At 44.9% G+C, this 11,468-nt stretch overlaps 1 protein-coding gene across 7 annotated transcripts in view; it reads right to left on the bottom strand.

Moving 5' to 3' along the window:
* Positions 1-1,397: 1,397 nt before the first annotated feature.
* The window catches only part of LOC121586787 (MAP7 domain-containing protein 1), a 79,602-nt gene continuing 69,531 nt past the window's right edge, over positions 1,398-11,468 (bottom strand). For 4 of the 7 annotated variants that reach the window (XM_041903774.1, XM_041903779.1, XM_041903777.1 and 1 more), the window contains 6 exons: positions 11,080-11,260; positions 8,293-8,397; positions 6,990-7,052; positions 6,701-6,770; positions 3,765-4,037; positions 1,398-1,929 (listed from right to left, as the gene is read on the bottom strand). In XM_041903774.1, coding sequence (XP_041759708.1) covers positions 1,919-1,929; positions 3,765-4,037; positions 6,701-6,770; positions 6,990-7,052; positions 8,293-8,397; positions 11,080-11,260 — 703 coding nt within the window. In that variant the 3' untranslated portion in view covers positions 1,398-1,918. The remainder of the gene's footprint in view (positions 1,930-3,764; positions 4,038-6,700; positions 6,771-6,989; positions 7,053-8,292; positions 8,398-11,079; positions 11,261-11,468) is intronic. The other 3 variants (XM_041903776.1, XM_041903778.1, XM_041903775.1) reach the window with 3 other exon arrangements.

Below are 11,468 nucleotides of genomic sequence, written 5' to 3'. Positions count from 1 at the left end.
TATTGATTGTAGGAGAGCATCTACCAATGGAAAATCCAGACTATCAAATCAAATGTGACCATGATTTGATATTGCGATAAAAAGTGCTGATTTGGACCTTTAACACATCTATCGCTCTCCATCTTTCACGCTCTCTCTCACTCTCTTTCTGTCTCTCTCTCTCTCTCTCTGTGTCTCTCTGTCTCACACTCTATCTGTCCCTTGATCTGATTAAATCTCTCAACCTCCCTCCTCTCGTTCCCCACTGTAATATTTATCCCTCTGTCAGCAGCCTGATATATGAATAGATGTCTACAAGTTCATCCTTCACTGTTTATAAACCAGGCAGGAAGCAGCTTATGAGTCACAGCCATTAAACCAGGCAGGAAGCAGCTTATGAGTCACAGCCATTAAACCAGGCAGGAAGCAGCTTATGAGTCACAGCCATTAAACCAGGCAGGAAGCAGCTTATGAGTCACAGCCATTAAACCAGGCAGGAAGCAGCTTATGAGTCACAGCCATTAAACCAGGCAGGAGGCAGTTTATGAGTCACAGCCATTAAACCAGGCAGGAAGCAGTTTATGAGTCACAGCCATTAAACCAGGCAGGAAGCAGCTTATGAGTCACAGCCATTAAACCAGGCAGGAAGCAGCTTATGAGTCACAGCCATTAAACCAGGCAGGAAGCAGCTTATGAGTCACAGCCATTAAACCAGCAGCGACCAGGAATAGAGGACATATACTGTGTCCTGATATTTCTACCTGTATTAATGTGATCCTCATGGGAAACGCTGAAGAAACCAACCTTAACTGTGAAACTTTAAGACTCTGTCTCAGGTGAGAGGTATGGCAGACATGTCAGATGTTAACTCCCTAGAGTTGATGTCCACACAGATCAAACTGACTCTTTAGTCTGTGTCATATCTTAGTTAGATGAGAGGCAGACAGACAGCCAGACAGCCAGCCAGACAGACAGACAGACAGACAGACAGACAGACAGACAGACAGACAGACAGGCAGGCAGGCAGGCAGGCAGACAGACAGACAGAGACAGGCAGAGACAGACAAACAGAGACAGGCAGACAGAGACAGACAGACAGGCAGACAGAGACAGACAGGCCGACAGAGACAGACAGGCAGAGACGACAAACAGACAGACAGAGACAGACAGACAGGCAGAGACGACAGACAGACAGAGACAGACAGACAGGCAGAGACGACAGACAGACAGACAGACAGACAGACAGACAGAGACAGACAGACAGACAGACAGGCAGATGCAGACAGACAGGCAGACAGGCAGACAGACAGACAGACAGACAGACAGACAGACAGACAGACAGACAGACAGACAGACAGACAGACAGACAGACAGAGACAGACAGACAGAGAGATGGATAGACAGACAGAGATAGAGACATCTTTTCATAAAGCTTTATCCCACAGCTCCCCATGTCACCATCCCCACACTGTTCCCTCCCCTAGTTAAATAACTCAATGATTCACACACTTTGTTCAACTTAAGATAACAACAGCAATAGCATAACAACAACAACAATAATAATAACAACAACCTTAGTCAAATATTGTATATTTCCAGGTCTTACAACTCTCTAAAATTCCTCATATTACATTGTCAGTCGTTTAAGGTGCACCATAAAATCGGTATTTGACATTTTCAACAAAACTCAATGTATGTTGCAACCAAAACATGCAGAGAATACAGATGATATTTCTATTTTTTCATTCAGTTTTTTCTTTGCAGAGTTTTCTTCCTCCCTCTTGACCTCTGTGGCATTATACATTTTTAGTGATTTAAAAGTTTAGTTCATAGTTTGTTTCTTTGTTTGGCACACTTCCTTTTTAAGCTGTTGCGGTGTGTGGCACAAATCAACTAGATCAACCGGTGGCGTAAAGCGTCTCAATGGAAGCCTGGTGTCTCAAAGAACTTCTGGAGAGACGGAGAGAAAGAGAGAGAGAGAACAGAGAGAGAGAAAATCAGCATTGCTTTCTGCTTCAATTGAAAATATGCCCTAGTATGAAGTCTACAGTACATGAGGCATACTGTCTATCAGACCTTATCAATAACATTATTCAGTTCTAGGGACGATATTCCGCATGCATCATTATCATTACAACCCCCTTGGGCTGTGGGGACATTATCATTAAAACTACCTGCGCTGTGGGGACATTATCATTAGAACCCCCATGGACTGTGGGGACATTAACATTAGAACCACCTGGGCTGTGGGGACATTATCATTAGAACCACCTGGGCTGTGGGGACATTATCATTAGAACCACCTGGGCTGTGGGGACATTATCATTAGAACCCCCATGGACTGTGGGGACATTATCATTAGAACCCCCATGGACTGTGGGGACATCATCATTAGAACCCCCTGGGCTGTGGGGACATTATCATTAAAACCCCCATGGGCTGTGGGGACATTATCATTAGAACCCCCTGGGCTGTGGGGACATTATCATTAGAACCCCCATGGACTGTGGGGACATTATCATTAAAACCACCTGCGCTGTGGGGACATTATCATTAGAACCCCCATGGACTGTGGGGACATTAACATTAGAACCACCTGGGCTGTGGGGACATTATCATTAGAACCACCTGGGCTGTGGGGACATCATCATTAGAACCCCCTGGGCTGTGGGGACATTATCATTAAAACCCCCATGGACTGTGGGGACATTATCATTAGAACCCCCATGGACTGTGGGGACATTATCATTAGAACCCCCTGGGCTGTGGGGACATTATCATTAGAACCACTTGGGCTGTGGGGACATTATCATTAGAACCACCTGCGCTGTGGGGACATTATCATTAGAACCCCCATGGACTGTGGGGACATTATCATTAGAACCCCCTGGGCTGTGGGGACATTATCATTAGAACCACCTGGGCTGTGGGGACATTAACATTAGAACCACCTGCGCTGTGGGGACATTATCATTAGAACCCCCTGGGCTGTGGGGACATTATCATTAGAACCACCTGCGCTGTGGGGACATTATCATTAGAACCCCCTGGGCTGTGGGGACATTATCATTAGAACCACCTGCGCTGTGGGGACATTATCATTAGAACCCCCTGGGCTGTGGGGACATTATCATTAGAACCACCTGCGCTGTGGGGACATTATCATTAGAACCACCTGCGCTGTGGGGACATTATCATTAGAACCCCCATGGACTGTGGGGACATTATCATTAGAACCCCCATGGACTGTGGGGACATTATCATTAGAACCCCCATGGACTGTGGGGACATAAATATGGGGTATAATATTATGTATGTCCCACTGGTCTCATTCATATTGCTTTCTTGTTTGCTTTGCTGACATTTAATGCTTGGGTGTGGCTGTCTTCGAGACCGGCTGTGGGGGTCTTGGCATAATAAAGGGGGCCTCGTTTGCCAACATCAGGGACATGCCGAAACAGGACTGTGATCCTCTTTCCAGTCTTGGACATCAGCTCTCCCACATAGGGAGCTTGGGAAGTGTGCCCAGAGGCTAGGGCCCAGGCTTGGGGATAGTGGTAAAGGTTTGGAGCCCTCTCTCTGCAAACTCTAGTAACGGTTGTAGCTAACTACAGCATGCATACCTTCAGCATAAGATCCACACTGTGGATCTCTATACACATGCTGGTATTGTGGTTATAGAGTTAGGGATTGCGTACATTCTAGAGTGCTATGTACTGATACAGTGATAGAATGCTTCATTTGAAATGTTGAAATGATATGGCATGTATGGTCTTAATCCTGACCTGCATAGCTACCTGCAGCATGCTGAGGCTTAATGACACCTGTTTTCATTAGGAAGGGATCTCCTCCCTCGAAGGCCAGGATTGGGTCACTGACGATGCCACTCCCCGGTTTTCCCGGCCCACCGTTGCTGCTCCCGCTGTGATTGGATAGCTGGATGATCTGCTCAAAGTCAGCTGCCTTCCCCTTGGCTGAGAGGCCGTTCTGGTGCATGGCTGGCCGGACAACATTCAGCACAGGGCTGGATTCTGCTTCACTCTGCTGGCTCTCAGGAGCTGCAAGAAAAAATAAGTAAAAAGTTGCTCTCTTTAAATTACAAAGAAAATGGTCCTTGACTGAGTGGTATCTCTCAATGAATGTAATGTTTTGTAACTGTCTTGTCTTTTAATCATGACATTATTTGTTACCGTCCAAGACCACTTTGTAAATAAGTGACATCCTCTTGGGATCTAATGCACATCCCAGCTAACAATTCTAGGGAGAGAGAACGTTTTTGTAATGTTCCACTAATGTTTGAGTGTCCATTTATCCGTTAGTTAGGGGGAACATTCTATCTATGTTTGCAAAGACCTTCTAAGAACCTTTTTAGCATGTTTTGGCGTTAGAGTTAGGAAAACATTCCCTTAATGTCAAACAGAACATACCCAGAACGTGGTTACCATGTTCTCAGAATATCCAATATTAATGTTCTAGACACTTTTCATGTCACGTTGCAAGAACATTAATGTGTCCAGTTTTCTGAGGGTTAGGAGAATATTCCATCAACGTCCCACCAAACATACACAGAACGTGGTTGCCGTGTTCTCAGAACATAAGATATGAATCTTCTAGACACGTTTCATGGGAACGTTGCAAGAACATTTCTGTTTATCAGTTGTCAGGATGTCGCCTTATGGTCCCAAAGAAACGTTCTCCCCAACAAAAAAATTAATTAAACATCACAGCTTGTTAATGAGTGTGGTTACATGCACACACAATAATGCATTTATTGTGAATAGTCAGATTAATATAATAGTTTGATTAAAACGTTTACATGCTTTCCAAGAAGAACGATTTCCCTAATAATCCTGTTTCCATGGACACATTTGAAATCAGGCTACCTGGTGACACAGAGAAATGGAAAAAAATCGCCAATCAAAATAAACATTCTACCTCAGCGAACACGTTATTTTTGCGAAGCATTTTTTGATTCTGAGTTCGGACATATACATTAAAGTTTGTATGTGAAAACTACTTCTAAGACGCATACATTCAGTTGTTCCGAACTCACTTCACTTGCGCTAAAGAGGGAGGCTTCCTCGGCTGGTTCTAGCACATGCGCAGATCAAATAGACCGCTGGAACGCCGATTAAGGTGTTTACATGTCCTAATAATTTGAAAGATTGCTCAGAAAACTAGATGTTTTAATCGGCGTATGCTTACTTCCATTTTGACCTTACACTGATTAAGATAAGCAGAGTAAGGTTTTTACATGACTATTTCATAATCTGCCTTCTGCCATAATCAGTTTAATATCTAATTATTACTGTACATGCACTCACTGTTGCCGAGCCAATCAAGGCTCTGATTGATGAACCACTGGGACATTCACAGCTCTGTTGTCTGTTGGCAAGGTTAGGGATATTCACACACAGTGTTTTCAACTTAACATATTTGACACACTTTGACATACGTGATTACATTGTACATGTTCATTCATACAGTCATTATTATTCAACATGTCCTCAACTGGGAATTGGAACTCTCAACCTCTAGGTGTAAGGTCGTAAGCAATAGGGTGAACGGACTTTGAAGTAAATCTCAGCTCTGTTAAAAGTACAGTCAAGAAAAACGTTTATTGATCATAGTGATTCAGGAGGATCATTAAAACAGGTTAACATAGTATGCCGTTTAGCAGACGCTTTTATCCAAAGCAACTTACAGTCATACATTTTTGTGTATCGGTGGTCCCGGGGATCGAACCCACTACCTCGGCGTTACAAGCGCCGTGCTCTACCAGCTGAGCTACAGAGGACCTGAGCCGAGAACATGCCCCACCAACATTAGACAACTATAATGAAAGCACTTAAATTGCTGAAATAAGTAGGCCTAAATCAAATCAATGATGAGAATAGTCAGATGAACCGATACCTGACACGGACGGACATGGTGGCGTAGAAGGAAAATCGGAGTACCGTGAATCAAGAGGTTGTGAGCTCAAATCCCAGGTGAGGACACGTTGAATAATAATTACAGTATAAATGAACATACACAATGTAATCACGTGTGTCAACTACATAAATTGAAAACACTATGTTAAAAGCACTGTGTGTGTGACTATCCCTAACCTTACCAACAGACAAAGAGCTATGAACAGATCACTGGTTCACCAATCAGGGCCTTGATTGGCTCAGCAACAGTAACAAGGCAAGATGTGTAATGAAACATTCTTTTTTTTTTTTACAACGTTTCTTTGGGATCATCAGGTGACAACTGATACACAGAAATGTTCCTGCAAAGTTCTCATGAAACTTATCTAGAACATTAATATCTTATATTCTGAGAACATGGCAACCATGTTCTGTGTATGTTTAGTGGGACGTTGATGGAATATTCTCCTAATCCTCAGAAAACTGGACACATGAATGTTAATGCAACGTTCCCATGAAACGTGTCTAGAACATATCTTAAATTCTGAGAACATGGTAAACATGTTCTGGGTATGTTCTATTTGACATTAAGGGGATGGTCTCTTGGAAACATTCCTTGCACATCACGAGAACATTACTATGAAAACGTTAGTTGATAGCCTAATGAGACTCTTAAGGGAACGTTCTCTAAAGTTGTGGGAACGTTTGTTGTTAGCTGGGATGTTGTATTATTTTTTACCCAAATACCTTTTTATCAAATCAAATCACAGGTTGAAGGAGACAGCAGAATGACACTGCATGGAACTTACCTTTCCCATTCTTCATAGTATCCTTGCCATTGACCTGTGCTGGGGAATTGGACTCCTTCGGCAGTGAAGGCTAGAAGAACATAAAATGGGACAAATTGGCACAAATGGTTGCTGTGTATCGCACAAGGTTGGCACACATTGGTGGTGGATGAGGTGCTATTATCAAGGAGTGCTATGAACATCTGGACAGACACTATATGAATTCAGTCAATTAAATAATTAGAAAGTTATAATCTTTCATCTGATCAAAGGGTCTAGAAGGGTTTTTAATATGAAGCATAGGTCTTACATGAATCACCTTTTCTCCAGCATCACTACTCTTGCGAGTTCTCTTCATGATTTCCTCAAGGCGCTGTGGAGTTCAACAGCAGAGGCAAAAGTTGTCAGGTGCTTGATTTTATTATTTACAACTAATGCACTGTATCTTTAACATATTTTATGTAAGGCTGGGAGTTTTTCCTAGTCAGGATACAATGTGATGAAAAACTCCTGGTTCTACATTTATATATAAAAAATGTAGAAAGTAAAGACAAGTTAGACTTTTAAATCTGAGTCCCCCTCCTCCATACATCCCTCCTCCCTCCATCCTTCCTCCCTCCATCATTCTTCCCTCCCTCCCTCCCTCCCTCCATAATTTCTTCCTCCATCCATCCATCCATCCATCCATCCTTCCTTCCTTCCTTCCTTCCTTCCTTCCTTCCTTCCTTCCTCCCTTCCTCCCTCCATCCCTCCTCCCTTCCTCCCTCCATCCTTCCTCCCTCCATCCTTCCTCCCTCCCTCCATCCTTCCTTCCTTCCTTCCTTCCTTCCTTCCTTCCTTCCTTCCTTCCTTCCTTCCTTCCTTCCTTCCTTCCTTCCTTCCTTCCTTCATCCTCCCTCCCTCCCTCCATCCTCCTTACCTCCTCCCTCCATCCATCCTTCCTCCTTCCTTCCTTCCTTCCTTCCTTCCTTCCTTCCTTCCTTCCTTCCTTCCTTCCTTCCTTCATTCTCCCTCCCTCCCTCCCATTCCTCCCTCCCTCCCTCCGTCCTCCATCCTTCCTTCCTTCCTTCCTTCCTTCCTTCCTTCCTTCCTTCCTTCCTTCCTTCCTTCCTTCCTTCCTTCCTTCCTTCCTTCCTTCCTTCCTTCCTCCCTCCATCCATCCTTCCTCCTTCCTTCCTTCCTCCCTCCCTCCCTCATTCCTTCCTTCCTTCCTTCCTTCCTTCCTTCCTTCCTTCCTCCATCCTCCCTCCATCCCTCCTCCCTCCATCCCTCCTCCCTCCATCCTTCCTCACTCCCTCCATCCTTCCTCCCTCCTCCCTCCCTCCCTCCCTCCCTCCCTCCCTCCCTCCCTCCCTCCCCTTCCTTCCTTCCTTCCTTCCTTCCTTCCTTCCTTCCTTCCTTCCTTCCTTCCTTCCTTCCTTCCTTCCTTCCTTCCTTCCTTCCTTCCTTCCCTTCCCTCCCTCCCTCCTCCCTCCCTCCCTCCCTCCCTTCCTTCCTTCCTTCCTTCCTTCCTTCCTTCCTTCCATCCATCCATCCATCCATCCTTCGTTCCTTCCTTCCTTCCTTCCTCCCTCCCTCCTCCCTCCTGCGTCCATCCCTCCTCCCCTCTCCACCTTCTTTCTCTCCAGGCGTGCCTGTTCCTCCTTTTGGAAGTGATTCTCTCTCTCCAGGCGCTGACGCTCTGCCTCCTCACGAGCTTTGACCTCGGCCTCTTCCCTCTGACACAGACAGGACAAAACAACATCATCAATACTATCATCAATACTATCATCAATACTGACATCAATACTGTCATCAATACTGTCATCAATACTATGGAAAGCCCATTTATGTTCATAGGATGCTATCATGCTATTAAGACAACAGGAAAATTACTCAACAAGGGAATCGTGTCAGTCTAGATGAAACCCTAATTTCATATAATATCAAATGATAGAATGTAAAAATAATTATTAGCAAATATATACAAGAGTAGATTAATGAGTCAGTCCCCTTTTCTAACCACTAGGTGGCAGCATATTCCCAGTCTAGACTGTAGTAGGCTGTTGGGCAGGGCTTGATATGTCCCTGTAATAATCCCATTTCACAGCTCACTGGGTCTTTTGAGTCATCAGTAATAAACAGGTGATGCATGGAGGGGTGAAAACAAAGCTATGATCACATCAGTTCCAAACAAACCACTGGGCTATACAGTGAGGGAAAAAAGTATTTGATCCCCTGCTGATTTTGTATGTTTGCCCACTGACAAAGACATGATCAGTCTATAATTTTAATGGTAGGTTTATTTGAACAGTGAGAGACAGAATAACAACAAAAAAATCCAGAAAAACGCATGTCAGAAATTTTATAAATTGATTTGCATTTTAATGAGGGAAATAAGTATTTGACCCCTCTGCAAAACATGATTTAGTACTTGGTGGCAAAACCATTGTTGGCAATCACAGACATATCTTGTAGTTGGCCACCAGGTTTACACACATCTCAGGAGGGATTTTGTCCCACACCTCTTTGCAGATCTTCTCCAAGTCATTAAGGTTTTGAGGCTGACGTTTGGCAACTCGAACCTTCAGCTCCCTCCACAGATTTTGTATGGGATTTAGGACTGGCTAGGCCACTCCAGGACCTTAATGTGCTTCTTCTTGAGCCACTCCTTTGTTGCCTTGGCCGTGTGTTTTGGATCATTGTCATGCTGGAATACCCCTCCACGACCCATTTTCAATGCCCTGGCTGAGGGAAGGAGGTTCTCACCTAAGATTTGACGGTACATGGCCCCGTCCATCGTCCCTTTGATGCGGTGAAGTTGTCCTGTCCCCTTAGCAGAAAAACAACCCCCAAAGCATAATGTTTCCACCTCCATGTTTGACGGTGGGGATGGTGTTCTTGGGGTCATAGGCAGCATTCCTCCTCCTCCAAACACGGCGAGTTGAGTTGATGCCAAAGAGCTCCATTTTGGTCTCATCTGACCACAACACTTTCACCCAGTTCTCCTCTTAATCATTCAGATGTTCATTGGCAAACTTCAGACGGCCCTGTATATGTGCTTTCTTGAGTAGGGGGACCTTGCGGGCGCTGCAGGATTTCAGTCCATCACGGCGTAGTGTGTTACCAATTGTTTTCTTGGTGACTATGGTCAGCTGCCTTGAGATCATTGACAAGATCCTCCCGTGTAGTTCTGGGCTGATTCCTCACCGTTCTCATGATCATTGCAACTCCACGAGGTGAGATCTTGCATGGAGCCCCAGGCCGAGGGAGATTGACGATTATTTTGTGTTTCTTCCATTTGCGAATAATCTGTAACTGTTGTCACCTTCTCACCAAGCTGCTTGGCGATGGTCTTGTAGCCCATTCCAGCCTTGTGTAGGTCTACAATCTTGTCCCTGACATCCTTGGAGAGCTCTTTGGTCTTGGCCATGGTGGAGAGTTTGGAATCTGATTGATTGATTGCTTCTGTGGACAGGTGTCTTTTATACAGGTAACAAACTGAGATTAGGAGCACTCCCTTTAAGAGTGTGCTCCTAATCTCAGCTTGTTACCTGTATAAAATACACCTGGGAGCCAGAAATCTTTCTGATTGAGAGGGGGTCAAATACTTATTTCCCTCATTAAAATGCAAATCAATTTATAACATCTTTGACATGCGTTTTTCTGGATTTTTTTGTTGTTATTCTGTCTCTCACTGTTCAAATAAACCTACCATTAAAATTATAGACTGATCATGTCTTTGTCAGTGGGCAAACGTACAAAATCAGCAGGCGATCAAATACTTTTTTCCCCTCACTGTAACCACAGGCAGCAAGTAGCTAAAGGTTGCTATGCTTCATAAACAGTGCAAAACACATGTGGTATACAGTTGAGTAACTACAGATGTTTGCAATGACATTTTAATGTTCAAAGTTGCCTGGAAGATAAAACTTGCTTTGTCATGGTTCATGAGATAGCTGAAAATATTGTATGAATATGATGCCTCACTATCTTGACACACACTGCAAGGAAGATGGCTGCTGGCAGTGTCGAACAAACGGCAAATTGCACTGGGCTTCCATCTGGGGAGATCGGATTCAAGCATGTCTGAATGCGACAGGCAGGGGTAGTGGGCACACTGTCATTCCCTATCCCCTGTTAGCCCACTGCAGTGCGGAGCAGAGACGGGGACAGGGGGAGGACAGAGCTGTCACTATCCCACAGTTACAACGGCTCTCTCAGCTCCAATAAATGCTGGGCGTCTGCCTGGAGAAGGCATGGTGGCAATGACATGCTGATTGTAGGCCTTACAGCACATATGCCTGTTCCCTCAAACAGCGAACATTCCCTCTCATAACGTTACCTTGACCTAAGCTAGGTCAACCTGAGCCATACGTCTTCTTCTACGCTGTTGTCATTACCCACTGTCTCTCTCCCACCTGTTTCTGCAGGCGTTGGGTCTCCTCCTGTTCCGCCTTGGCTTTCTCCTGTGCCTCCTTCTCCTCCTCCAGGTGCTGGGCCTCGTCTCTCAGAAGCTGCTCCTTTGCCATGAGGCGTGCCTCCTCCTCCCTGCGCCTCCTCTCCTCCGCCTCCCGAGCCATGCCCTCCTCACGAGCAATCCTGCACAGGGAGCATGCTCAGTCAGGTCCGCATATGCTCATATATGCTCACACTGGACAGCATTTTCAAATCAACACACAACATGACACATCTGTACGGTACACACTTGTCTTGGACATTAGGCGAACAGTAAACCATTTATGTCTATAGACCAGGGTTTCATAAACTATGGGTCGGGACACAAATCGGGCCCTGGTCATGTGAAAGG

The sequence above is a fragment of the Coregonus clupeaformis genome, chromosome 17 (assembly GCF_020615455.1).
Source record: "Coregonus clupeaformis isolate EN_2021a chromosome 17, ASM2061545v1, whole genome shotgun sequence".
NCBI classification, from domain to species: Eukaryota; Metazoa; Chordata; class Actinopteri; order Salmoniformes; family Salmonidae; genus Coregonus; species Coregonus clupeaformis.
The sequence above is the reverse complement of the archived record's forward strand: the minus strand, read 5'-3'. Positions and strand labels throughout refer to the sequence as shown.